The 13,995-nt window shown below is 40.6% G+C and overlaps 1 protein-coding gene across 1 annotated transcript in view; it reads right to left on the bottom strand.

The window, feature by feature from the left end:
• The window catches only part of USP34 (ubiquitin specific peptidase 34), a 133,059-nt gene that overhangs the window by 11,112 nt on the left and 107,952 nt on the right, over positions 1-13,995 (bottom strand). The window contains 9 exon segments of the mRNA XM_030490276.1: positions 1,617-1,741; positions 1,866-1,970; positions 3,085-3,192; positions 3,508-3,634; positions 6,718-6,732; positions 6,735-6,798; positions 7,997-8,154; positions 9,484-10,118; positions 11,058-11,205. Coding sequence (XP_030346136.1) covers positions 1,617-1,741; positions 1,866-1,970; positions 3,085-3,192; positions 3,508-3,634; positions 6,718-6,732; positions 6,735-6,798; positions 7,997-8,154; positions 9,484-10,118; positions 11,058-11,205 — 1,485 coding nt within the window.

The following is a 13,995-nucleotide window of genomic DNA, read 5'->3' as shown; positions in this document are numbered from 1 at the left end:
AACCACAAGAAGCTGTAATCATGGATGTGGTTGAAGGGGCTTCAAAATCTCTTGGTTCCTAATGTATATGAATTCATTACAAATACTTTGTCAAGGAAGCTGTGGCTGCCCCATCCCTGGCAGTGTTCAAGGCCAGGTTGGACACAGGGGCTTGGAGCAACCTGCTCTAGTGGAAGGTGTCCCTGCCCGTGGCAGGGGGTTGGAATTGATGAGCTTTAAGGTCTTTTCCAACCCAAACGAGTCTGTGATTCTATGACAGTTTTTAAGTTCCAATATTTACATTGTTTAGTGTTGCATCCATTACCTCTGGATACACAATGGAAAATACCGCTACAGGTAATTTCTGGCTCTATGCATGTTTTAAAAGCTTTGGTTACACAGTAGACTTGATGGTGCACAAATATACACAGCATCGTTCTGAAAGCTTTAAAAAAGAAGGGTTACTTACCCTACAGTAACCGTGCTTCTTCGAAATGTGTTGCCCACACAGATTCCCATCTACGTGCACATAGGCCCCATGTGCAGGAGATTGGATTCTTTCTGAATAGCAGTGTCCACTGGGGCTGTGCCTGCACCCAGTGTGTCCTTGCGACCACTGTACCTGAGGGCATAAGGGGTATGGCGGCTTCAACCACCACTCAATTCCTTCACCCATAAGAATCCCCTATGACAGGACTCGGAGTCAGCACAGGAGGAGGAGGGACTACAGAATCTGTGTGGACAAAGCATCTTGAAGAACCACAGTTACTGTACAGCAAGTAACCAGTTCTCCTTCTTCAAATGATTGTCCATACATATTCCTTTTAGGGTGGGATTCACCTTACCTGACTTTAGCCATCTAAAATCTAGTCATTTCAGTATTCCCTGCAGCCAGTGGAGAGACAGACTCCTCTGGAGGAAGAGTCACCCCATCAGACTTGGAGGCCTAGGTCAGGAAGGAGGGGGACTGTTTTTCTCCTTCCACAGGTAACTGTTTAGCACCATTAACCACAGAAACAGCTGGACAATTCGAGCTTTTAGATAGGCAAAGTTACGTGAGCTGAATCCCACCACTGCTGCAACTGTAGTAATGGGATGTGGTGAGTGACTACAAAATAGCCCCACCAGAGCTGGCATCCCATCAGGAAGCCCACAGACGTGACAGTGACAGACTGAAAGCCCTGTACCCTACTTCAGGTGCTGGTATTTCACCCAAACAAAGAGCAGATCCCACTTCAGTCCTGCTGAATGGACTCTACTGAAACCTGGAGGATCTACTCAGGTGCCTGGTAATAAACCTTAACACAGCTTGAAACCCATCTGGACAGTCCCTGGGCAGCTCCTGAATTGTCTTTATAAATGCCACAAGCAGATTGGGAGGGTTTTCCTGAATACAAGGTCCGACCCCTTATCATGTCTGGAATATGAAGCTGTGTGTCACCAAGGGCAGGGAAATGGCGCTTCTGGAGTGCACATCTAGAATGGAGTATATGAGGACAACACATCTTGAAGAAGAATTACGCTTTGCTTACAAAGAAAATATAAATGCATCATGCTACTGGATTCTTGTTATACTTCTAGAAAATATGGGAAAACAATAGAGAAATGGCTACTGATAAGCCCAAAGCTTTACCTACCTTGCTGGCTTCCACCATGGTGGGCAAGAGGCACATGTTAAGTTCAGGACGTGGAGGACGAATATTGCTTTTTCCCCCTATTAATTTCAAATTTTCACGACATGGAAAATAAGGTCCAAGAGACACTGTAGTATAAGTTAGGATAAAACAGGGATATATTAAAAAGGTCAATATTTGGCATCAGCAAGGAACACGATAGAGTAATAATAGCGTAAGAGAACTTCAAAATACAATCACTGAAATACCTACTTGGGATATTACTGTGGTGGTATGTACAATGATTGTGCTGTAGAAATGGAACCAGAGTATGTAGGAAATCATGAGGACTTAAAAGTACAAGCTCCTTGAGGACATCTACAAACAAAAAGTTGTTTTTGCTATTACATATTGTTATTTCTTCAACAGCAAGCAGTTTAACTTCAGGCTCATGCATTTGCAAACTCGCTTTTGTATCACTTTTGCTGCACTTAGTGTGCGCTGTGGAGGTAGGTTCTACTGTAAGTAACCGTGGCGTGAACACCCCTGACTCAGTCACGATTCCCTTCACCTCTGCCACTGGGAGAAGACCTGCTCAGTGGTGGAGCAACCACCAGTGAGAGGGGTGCCAGCTTGTAGAAAGTAGAAGCTCAGTAAAATTACCCTCTTTCCATCTGGTTTGATGCCTGGAAAAAGTCAACCGGCAGCGGTCAGGAGGGCAATGAGAAAGGAACTCAAAATAAGGGGAAAATGCACACAAATCACACACAAAAAGTAATTTGGACACAGTTTTAGGCTTTTGTCAGCATGCATAAAAATGCAGATTATATCCATTAAACAGTATCAGAAAAGCCCAAACTAGAAGAAAAGTAGGCCTTGTATACAATGCAAGAGAGACACTTACATCTAATGTCTACATCTACAACTTCGAAAAGCAAATCCATTCCATTCTACAAGCTATTTAAGCTTTACTTTTGTTCTACTTCCCAGTAACAGATCATAAAGCACATAAAAGCTGTTATTCAGACTAACTCAGTCACCATGCACCCTTCTGAGTGGAGTGTTAGTATTTTAATGTAAGATTTGGGATTTGACTCTAAACTCACTGACACCTGAATTCAGGAGTTATTATTCCTTAACATGCCCCTTAGGAGGGAGAAAACTGGTCTCTCAAAATGAAGGCTGACTTTTTGGGGGTTGGAACTAGATGATCTTAAGGTTCTTTCCGACCCAACCATTCTAATGATTTTGGCCATGCCTTTTGTGCACGTCTGCATGCCCGGGGAAGTGAGAATGCTAATTTTAACCTGACAAAAGCATAATTATTTAGAACAGTGGCAATACTTATGTATTGACAATTTTAATATAAACAACCCCAACCTACAGAGTCTCTATGAAGCATTTGCACTTGCAAGAATGGGATTTCAATCTCAAAGTGGGTAACTGCACAGAGCAATTCCTCTCTGGCTGCAGTTACGCTGTTCTGACTTACCGATACAAGCATTCCGAAGCTCTGGAGGACTGTAGGAATTCAGCAGAGTTAAGAGCTTATGGGCAAATTCAATTCGCTCCTGCCACTGAATGAGAGCTTGCTTCACATCTGCAGAGGCAAACCACACAGCAATTCCTTGAGTTCATTTCTCAAAAGCTCGTTAAATAAAGCACAGAATTTTACTGCTGAATTTTACTCTTTTTCCTCCAGTATGATTTTAATCCATCTAGAAATCTGTTAAATCTCACCTGTCTACTGCTCTTAAAGTTACTTTATCTAGTTTCAGTCTGCTAAGAAATAATTTAGTAAGTACCAATTTAACAACTTCTAATAATCATATCCCCTACTGTATGGGAAGTATTTAAACACAGACAATAAGATAAAATACTGGGGATTGGGTCATTTGAAGAGTTATAATCAAACCTTTTCTTTGAAGATATGGACGTGTGGACTTAAGAACCGAAAGGAAAATAGACAGAAGTTCTACCAGGTCTCCAGTCACATGGCAAGCTGTGGCCTCGTGGTACATCATGTGCAACGTGTTGAAGGACTGCAAAGAAAAAATTGCCAAAGCCTTATGTTGACACATTAACAGACTTGTTTGACTTGTTATCATTTCTCCTTCTATCCTACAGAAACCACTTTGACATTTATTTTATGCTCAAACAAGATGTACCAAAATAGACGGTGCCAGATGCAAGCACCAAATTACTCAAAGATAACGATGTTTTAAAAGAGAATAATTCTGAGTACAGAATTAGGATATTTACTAATAAAAGTAAAGAGTGGGGAACAGGGGAAAGGGACAAAAAGGGAGGAGGAAAGAGAGAGAACAATTGAATGACCAGGTATCTTCTGTAACAACCAAATGTAACTGTTGACCTGGACATGTGGTTCTGGTAACAATGAACACCAAGCACTCTTGTATGTGGGGTTAAACTGAAGCTTCCCGTTTTGTTCTGCTCATCTAAACCAAAAACTAGAGTCATATCAGGGTTTTTCATGTACAGGCCAGAGGGAAACTGCACATGTAAAATGTATGGTAACATCAATCCCTCTCAGCTCAGGAAATGGGTGTTTTGGTGTGCTCATCCAAATACAGCTGAGAGACATTTAAAACCAGCCTCAGTTTGTTTTCAAGGTAAAAGCTTTATATTAGTGGCTGAAAAGAATAACGAAGTTTCCACACATTTACCTAAGACCCAGTAAGCAAAGCATAATTTGAGAGTATTTTTGTATACTTGTAATCCCAATCTTTCTTAGCCAACAAACAAAGTGATATTAGGGTTTTTTTCAAGACAGACATGGATATGTGAATTTGGGGAAAAAAATCCTAAGATTAATAGAGATGCTAGTCATTTTTCAAAGTGTTGCTTAAGGACTCACACTATATGATTGTACATCAGATGAATTACTTCTCCTTTATAACTAAAATACCTTCTGGGCATCTGTGATTTATAGAAATATTAGGAAGGAAAAGTAGCTTGTTTCTGAACTGCAAAAATTCCAGAACAAGATGTGAGAGAAGATATTTAACCTGCTGATATTTTAAAGATAAAGGAACAATAATCTCACTCCCTGTAACACAAAATCTTGATATGCCATTTTCATATTATAGTGACACTAAAGGACACGTGGCCAACCCTGCTAAGTGGAAAACTTCTCTGGATGTTCCAACTCCTTGATCCAGTGTTTTCCACCAAGCAAAACACTTCTAGGGAACAAGTGAAAATACGAGCCCTGGTAATTTCAAGCTGTAAGACAACACTAGTTTTAGCTAATATCTAGCAACGTTTTACATAGGATAAATTGCATCTTATGCTACACATTCTTCATAAACTTTATTAGCCACTGTCAGTATGGATCAGGCTTAACTAAGCTGTTAAACAAGTTTTTTATATGTATGTATGTATGTATGTATTTTAGTCTACTTAGGAGTTTCACAAGTTATCAAGTTACAGCTTAGTTCCTAACTTTTAAGCCCATGTTTTTTGAATGTAAGCCAAGGAGGAACAGATATTCTGCAGTCATTAACTACACTTAAGTAATCAATAGCCTTACATTCATAATAAGCTCCTGATAAATTTTCAAACAGCACTGCAGTGCCTTCATTTTTCTAACTGATTTTGTAATTCCATCTTTTTCTGTCACACTTTTCCCCAGAAAATACAAATTAGTGACATAAAAAAAGTTAAGAGAATTTTGTATATAAACCATGTAAAAATGGGATTGGAATCAATCTCCAAGCATCATCTAGTGTATCTACATGCCTTAAGGCAGACTAAACATCTTCATAGCCTTGACAGGTGTTTGCTCCAAGTCCTCTTGATGACTTCCAGTTGTGCCTGCTGGCACCATCTGATGCAATCCATTCCAACAGCCACAGGTACCTCCTGCCCACTGGTCTTGCACCATTGACTTGCACCAGTTTGCCATGTCTCCCTGACCACACCATTCTACATATGCCAAGAATGAGCTGCACCTGATTTTTACGCTTTCTCCAACACATCCAGACAATCTTGGGTTTTATTCTTGTTCTCAAAAGGAGCTGCGTCCTTCCCCATTTTGCACTGCCAGTACATTTAATAAACACACGTTCTCATCCATTAACTCTATAATGGAAGTGTTGAACAGAATCCAAGATTATTTTTTTTCCCCTCTCTTCTGAACTAACTCTGGTCTGGTCTCATGGCTCAAATACCCATTTACAACTGGAATAAACTGTATGTGCTCCAGAAATGCATCGTAGGTTTAGTCTCATCAGAAAGAAAGCTATCTCGTGTGTCCTGAGACCACTCCTCCTTGCAAACAAAAGCACAATTGGCAGGAAGGGTAGGTAGAACTGCCTCAGAAGTGCCCAGAAATATTAATCACAATTGCACGTGAGGATCCTTTATTTCTGTATTTTAACCTGTTGCCTTAACACTTCATAACTAGTAATAATTGTGTGACTGTGCTCAGTTGATCTGTAACAAAAAGAATGACACCAAACAAGCATAAAACTCACTCCTCTCAAAATCATCTGTTGGTGGCTTTCCCCCATGTCTTGAGAACCAGGCAAACATTGTCCTGATCTTTTTACTACTAAAGAAATCTTACTAAAGACAACAGGGGAAGTATCTACGTGAAGAAAGCAAAGACTGATTACTTCCTACTCATGACATCTCTTACTAGTTGCACCTTTTTCAGTAGACTTAACTTACACTCCATGATGAACCTTACTGCAATTGTATCTATCCTTGATAGATGAGGTGCCACATCACCCTTCTATGTCGTGTTCCTTTCCTTATTTAAGCACATCCTTTTTAGTTATCCTACCAAATCACTGTTACAACTAACCTGTTTATCTTTACCCTCCATTATGATTGTATTGCCTCAAAATATACTCACTGAGCCTCCTACATTTAGTGTTTAGACATCCAAAATGTCTGGTAAAGCTTTTTTTTGTGTTCCTACAATTCTTAGGATCTAAGTATCATGTATGTCAGTGCTTAACCACCATATTTCATTTATTTCACATGACACCACATTAAAACAATTGATTCTATGAATTTAAAGCAAACACATTGTTGGGAAGGAAGGGATGACTTGATGAGAAAGCGAGATGTTTATTATGATTAAATAACAATTTACCTCAGTCATCAGGGATCAATTCCTCTATTGAACACAACAAGAAGTCTGTCTTCATCAGATTCTAATAATATTCTGAAGGCACTAGGAAAAAAATCCAAATATTGAGAACACTGAAAATTATAAATCATCTAATTCATACAAATGCTCAACATTGTTATGCTCATGCTGTATTTTGGAAAACAATCACAAAAGAACCCCAAACCCCCCCAAATTCTTCATTTCTTCTCCCCACTTTCTCAGTTTAAAATGCCTCTGATGTCAACTTCCCATTAGCAAAAATAATTTATGAACAACCTTTACATGAATATTTCCCAAATAATGTCTGCAAAAATGCTAAAAATGGAGGAAAATAAAATACTTCAAAAGATGGAAGTTTATGCTTGTGAAATGACCCATTTAAATAGGTTCAGTTAAGCATATATTTGGACTTTCAAATGTATAATGACGCTTCTGACAGAATATTTGATGCTTACAGCAGAATGGAAAATAAAGGATTATGCTACTGAATAGTTCCTCTCGATTCTTCCAGAGCATTTGGGAAAACCTGGTGGTGCACTGTGACAGACTGTAATCCCTTCAGGTAACACAGGCCCATTTTCCTTTTCCTAATCATTTCAATGCCTCAACAGTTGCATTTAAACCCCCAATTCCTGACCGATTTACAGTCATCCCGAAAATAACCAAGCAACAGTTTCAGATGTACAACTAATATGAAAAACTGTTTGAAGATACGCTACAATGAGACTGTCCCACAGGCACAATTCCTAAAAACCATTTCTGCTTCCAAATAACAGATGTCAATGACAGCAGCTCAGATTGCTGCCTTGCCCATCCTAGACTAGTCATGGTAGGCTGAGAATGGAATTTCAGCTTAAATGCTGAAGCAGAACATTGACTGATTTGGTTTTAGGTTTTTCCCAAGGGCTCTATTGATGCAATTTTGTCATTGTGTTTCTTTCTGACTCCAACAATATACATATCTTGGTTTACATCTTTTGTAGTAAAATATTTGCTTAGTTTCTGAATTTTCAGCTGATGAAACATTCTCAAATAAATTATATTCACAAACAATGGATTTGGGAAACCCCCCCCCCAACTTATAATTGTAACATTCTGTTTGCTTATTTCTGAATAAAAGTATCCCCCAAACTTTTTCCAAAAGAATAGATATATTTTCCAAAATAACAACACTAATTTTTATGGTACTTTGCATTTGGTGAAATACAGTCCTTACTGAAACAGGATTGATTATTTCAGTACAAGTTCACCTCGACCGTACCTTATTAAAGTTGTCCAACAAGACCGTCCATCCAAGCAGCGCAGGTAACAGCTTATGGTTGTTTTCTTAAATTGCTTGATGTCTTCTATCTCCTCTTCTCTCATGTCTGGTCTCTGAGCTACAAACAGCTGCATGAGGTTAAACAGCTCTTCTACTGCCTGAAACACGAAAAATATTAGGTTAGAGTAACCTCTCTCAGTATGTGATGGTTTAGAGCTATCTTGTGTTATGTACTGCATATTGCTTCTGCTGAGGAGTGTGCAGAACACATACAGAAGCAAATATGGATGGGAATACATTCTTCAGCATTACAACAAAGTTCTAAAATCAGCAGACAACATTTTAACCTTAAATAATTCAAACTAAATGGTTCTTACAAACTAAAGTTGTGACAGAGAAACTGTGGATATTTCTCACCTATCTCAAACGTAGTTTGCTTTTAGCCTTTACTGTTTACTGCGTGGATTAGGACACAGGTATTGGAGATAACACTTCTGAACCTGAAATGGACGTTTTGAGGCTTCCTAACAGCAGAGCCCATTGCCACATATACATATATTAAAAAAATACATATCTGAAATTCTGATCCATGTGACCAAACTTCCCAGCTTTCCTTAAAGGGGGTCATCTTCATCATTCTCTGATGATAGTAATACTATATTCTAAGTAACAGAATTCAGAAGGTTGCTTATGCTAAAAGTTCGCTGAAACCACATATGCACAGGAAATACTAAACACAGTGGAGTAACTAAAGGCCCTCGCTGGACAACCTTTGGAGCCTTCCAAAGGGAGATGCAAACAATGAAACCAGCAGGACTACGCCCAGGACTGTCAGAGTGTAACTTTGTGAGGTGAATGAGACAAAAGCTCATCATCATAGAATGATTTGCGTTGGAAGGGACCTCAAAGCTCATCCAGTTCCAACCCCCTGGCACGGGCAGGGACACCTTCCACTAGAGCAGGTTGCTCCAAGCCCCTGTGTCCAACCTGGCCTTGAACACTGCCAGGGATGGGGCAGCCACAGCTTCTCTGGGCACCCTGTTCTACACATCCTCCTCCGCTTCACAGTGAAGGAAAACTTTGTATTCTTCCTGTCCTTGCACACCCACAGAGGACCCCAAAGCAGCATAATCACTCCAAACCACATACTTTGTCTCTTAAAAGCTTTGCAAACCTGTTTTTTCACCATTACGCATAGACTATTTTAACTGGCACCTCCTCTCTACCTCAAGTGTCATCACGTTGCAGAGATGGTGCAACTCCCTGTGTACCAATGTTTTGCAAACAGCATGAGTGTTTCAACAGAAATGAAGTGAACCCCAGGTCATCCTCCATTTGAATGCCACAAGATCAATCTTAGTCCTACTCCACAAACTGAAGGCCAAGAAGAAACTCACTGGGAATTCCTCCAGCTTAGTGTGTTAGAATGCAACACACTCTTTTCTTGAGACCGCATTAAGGGTACATTTTGGTATCCATCTACTTACTCCTGGGTACTGACTGGCGTGTGGCGTGAGGTTCTTGAAGGCCCACTGGATATTCTGGTGTGAAGCCAGCTGCCTCGTGAACGCAGGGGACTGCTCGCAGCAGAGGCGCAGGATGCCATAGTAGGCAGGCAGCATCCCACGGTTGAAGAGCACCACATCCTGATCATCATGGTCTGCGAGGATGTAATTGAAGGCAATGTTCTTTGTCACCACGGGGTTCTGTACAATAAGGCGGACGTTCTCTGGACAGTCGACACACACGTTGTACCAAAAAGACAGCAAAGCTTGTTTGTTGTGGTTGGTGGCTATAGCCGGCTCAGAAAGTTTAGGCTGGAAAAGGTTCCATAAGTCCATGAAGTACGTAGAAAACATGAGTTTCTCAGTTTTGGAGATCAAACAATATGTCATGAAACTGAAGTAGGGCACAAGTTTTGTGGTGCCATGAACAGCAGCATCGACATATAGCTTAGCTCTTGAAAGAAGGCCAAGAAGCACGTTGTAGACTTGATGAAGAACTACTGTGGTATCTGGGCTGAGGGGCAGGTCGCGGGTAGGGATGTGCAAAGAGCGGGTCGATCGGAACATCTGACGGAAGGAATTGCTTGGAATAAGCGACACCAAGAGATAGGCTGCAGCTTCAAATGAAAACAGATTTGTTACGCCTTTGAAAGTGACACACATGCTTAACAGCCATTTAAACACAACTTAAATTACATCATATGTTCCATTCACAGATCTCAAAGCATTTTACAGAATCTGGTATTACTACATTCACACTAGAGCCGAAATAAAAAAAACCAGAGTGGATAAGACTAGCACAAAGCAAGTGGTGTTGAGATCTGCTTCAGGGCCTCTTCCCCCATGTTCCTGCCTGCTGCTTGGTTCTAACTGTTCTAACACAATGTATCCATCACAGAAATGCAAACCTAGTTGTCAATGCAAACTGTCTACTGCTTGATCAAGATCTCATTACCTCTTCAGAGATGTTTATAACCAGTCTGTTGCAAAGCTGTACCTCCAGTTTCCCTCAATCACAGAAAACCTATAAAGTTCCGTGTGGCCTGTTACTGTGGAATCAGGAAAGGCTGAAAATGGGATCTGGCAATCTGACAGTATGACTCGTGGCAGAAAGAACTAGAGCCAGGACACCCTGGAGCTGGGGAGAAGCACAGGCTGCTTCTCCTTGACCCACAGTTCAAAGGCCTCAACTGACAATCACTCTGCGAGGGGTGAAAGATGAACATGAACTACTACTATCTACAGCACAACTCTGTGATGGACACTATGGAGATCCTCTTGGCTCTTTTTCTTCTTTGGGTTTTCCTGGATCTTGTAGATGAAGCACATCAGATAAAGAACCTACTAATGTATCATTCAAGTTATGAAATCAAAACCTAGTCTTTATCAACACCAGGCAGCATATCTTGATGAGGCACCACAGACAGCAATTCTACAAGTGGAAAAGGAAGAAAAGACAAGCACGAGGGCATGGACTTTATTTGTGAGAGGAATGCCCTATGCATAGTAACTTGCTACAACACAAGAATAGTTTTCTTCAATTTAAATTAACTTACAAGTTCTGACTCTAGGATAGTTGTGTGCCAGAAGAAAACGTTCCACCCAGTTTTCCATGTTTTGCAGCACCCAGCTGTGAGCTAGTTTGTTTCGAGGTGTTTGCACAGCCAGCCAATCCAGGCACTGAGATGGGTTGTATTCAATGACCTGAAAGGAGTGGAAAAATCAAAAAGAATACATCAGCCTTGATCCTATGTACTGATTGTGTATATTTAAGAAACCCCACAACCCTAAAAATAACTACTAAGACTTCCAAAATACTTTTCCAAAATCACTTAGGGCTATCAAAGCACTGACAAGAACGAGGTGGCCCTGGCAGGCAAAGAAAAGCCTGGATATCCCTGGTTTGTGCTTCTGAATCTTTTCTGAATCAAAGTTCAGAGCTTTTGAAAGTTCAGTCTAAGTCCAGAAAGTTACTCTCCAGATCCGTTCTGCATGTGAATCCTTTCTGCATCCTCAGAGAAGGCTCAGGAGAGACCTTGTAACAAGTCTTCTAATACCTAAAGAAATTTGGAGAGGGGCTTTTTACAAGGGCCTGTAGGGACAGGCCAAAGGGAATGGCTTTAACCTGCCAGAGGGGAGATTGAGATGAGCTCTGAGGCAGAAGCTCTTCCCTGTGAGGGTGCTGAGGCGCTGGCACAGACTTTTCCCAGAGAAGCTGTGGCTGCCCCATCCCTGGCAGTGTTCAAGGCCAGGTGGGACACAGGGGCTTGGAGCAACCTGCTCTAGTGGAAGGTGTCCCTGCCCGTGCCAGGGGGTTGGAACTGGATGAGCTTTAAGGTCCTTTCCAACCCAAACCATTCTGTGATTCTATGTTTTGAAATACTCCAGAGTTGAAATGTTAAGCACTTAGAAAACTGAACAATCTTGTCTTTATAAAGAAATAAAGCTTTTTGTATTTTAAATACCTAAGACAAAATCTTAACATCAAATCAGTATTTTTGTATGAGTTCTATCAAAAGAACACGAATGGTATGCAAATATGCGCATATAGCTTCATGCTGAGGGTAACCATTATGGTTCTTATAAAAAGACAATTTCAAGAAATAAATTCATCTCGTGCTTTGCAGAGGTAATGACAAGCCCCATGTCACAAGCACAATGGAGTTCTGTTGTACAGTTATCAAAGCCTTACAGATAACAAGGCCAAATGGGGCTTCCTTGGCTTTCTGGCTCTGTGTAGTTGAAAATTTGCTGACATCAGGCCAATAAATGTAGTTCATTCATGTGCTAGTGTTTAAAAACTGTTTTCTTTTTACCTTGAGACCCAGGTGCTCAGACAAGGAAAAAGGAATTCTGTCTATCTACCTAAGGAACCACAGGCAGTAACTGGGTTGCTGAAGCTGTTCTCAACTACTCCAATCCACCTGAAGAATATGAGCAGCTGAAATGACCAAACCTTTGCTTATAAAATATTAACGACAGTTTAAAAATAAATACATTAAGAACAATCTCCTCCTTTTTTTTAGAAATGACAAATGGATCTGTTAAATTTCCTTTGCAATAGCTGGAGGCTATCTCCAAGAGACTGTCATTGGTCACTGTCTTCACAGCTCAATCACTTTTTAATGAATTCCAGAAGCTGGAGTGGCTGCAAAAGTAGGTTCTACATCCCAAACCTGTCTCTGCATGAACTACTGAGCCTCTCCTCCCTGTCTGCACAACTGGTGTCTCTAGACCTGTGTCAACAAGGGAAGGATAAAAATGCTGGCAACACCAGAGACTGAACCTGTGACTTCTACTGCTGAAAGTGTGACTTCCCAGCAGAAACCTGTCACTGACTCGCTTCCTCTGTAGGTTCAGTTTGTGTAGTCAGAATAAAGAGGGAAATAAAAGAGGATTACTTAACCAATTATATACCTAAACTTTGTGGCTAAGAGAAGCATAAAGCATGGGTATTCGCTTCACACCACAGCTTGTATAGCGTCATAAGGAGTTTAATTACAAAAACTCTCTTGGAAAACAAGAGACATTCATAATCCACCACTTCCCTGTATACAGAAAGTAGCTAGATGTAACTCTTGACCTTGAGATCTGCTGTTCGAAATCTCTTTACCTGAGGTACAGCAGTCACAGTTAATTCATATTCCAATCAGACACCTAGCAAACACTTTGTTATGTGCCTTCCCAGGTTACCTAGTGGTTCCCATCCTGTAACTGCTCCTAACCAGGAGTAAAATACTTTTGAATATTCTATCCTGAAGCGCTTCAGTGGGTGAGACAGGTTTGTGTCTTACCAGAGGGCTCAATTCTGCACAGTAATAACCTGCTACAAGCCCCAGGCCCACTTTTTGAAGAGTATTAAAGTAATGAGTGTTCAGCAGCTTGTGCTCAGCAGTCTTCAGGCTGGACACACTGTGCTCAGGCAGTGATAAAGACAGTGAATTGTACTTGGAACTTAAAGAGCAGCTACTTGAAGTGAAAGCTTAATTCCTATTCTATTGCTCAGAGCTAGGAATTCCTCTCTCTGCCAACTTGGTTAAAAAGTCTCTTACTGGCTTTAGAAATGGCAGCAAGAATGGTCCTGCACCATAGCAGTTATCCGCTACGTGCAATTTAGCACTATTTTAGGGGTGAAAAATGTTAATGCGCATTTTACAGAGAACAAAAAATGTCAAACCAACACTCAAAGAACCAGTACGTAATGGACAACGTCCCCTGAAATGTTTTACAGTCCTTGCAAAAGGACAACTGAGAAAAATCAGTGGAATTTGCCTAGAAGCAGCATTCTAGACCCTTATTATGAATCAAATAATTTCTCATTAAACTGAAATTTAAAGCTAAACTGAAATACCAATTAACCCAAATGCTGTTAAAATAAAAGTTACACCAGAACTTCTAAATGTCTATTAGCTGTTGCTCTTTATTTGGAAGAGACATGGTCATAAAATAATAGAAAATAAAATCAGGAATTGATGCAGCAAGGATGACAAGGAA

The sequence above is a fragment of the Strigops habroptila genome, chromosome 6 (assembly GCF_004027225.2).
Source record: "Strigops habroptila isolate Jane chromosome 6, bStrHab1.2.pri, whole genome shotgun sequence".
In the NCBI taxonomy this organism is placed as follows: domain Eukaryota; kingdom Metazoa; phylum Chordata; class Aves; order Psittaciformes; family Psittacidae; genus Strigops; species Strigops habroptila.
The sequence above is the reverse complement of the archived record's forward strand: the minus strand, read 5'-3'. Positions and strand labels throughout refer to the sequence as shown.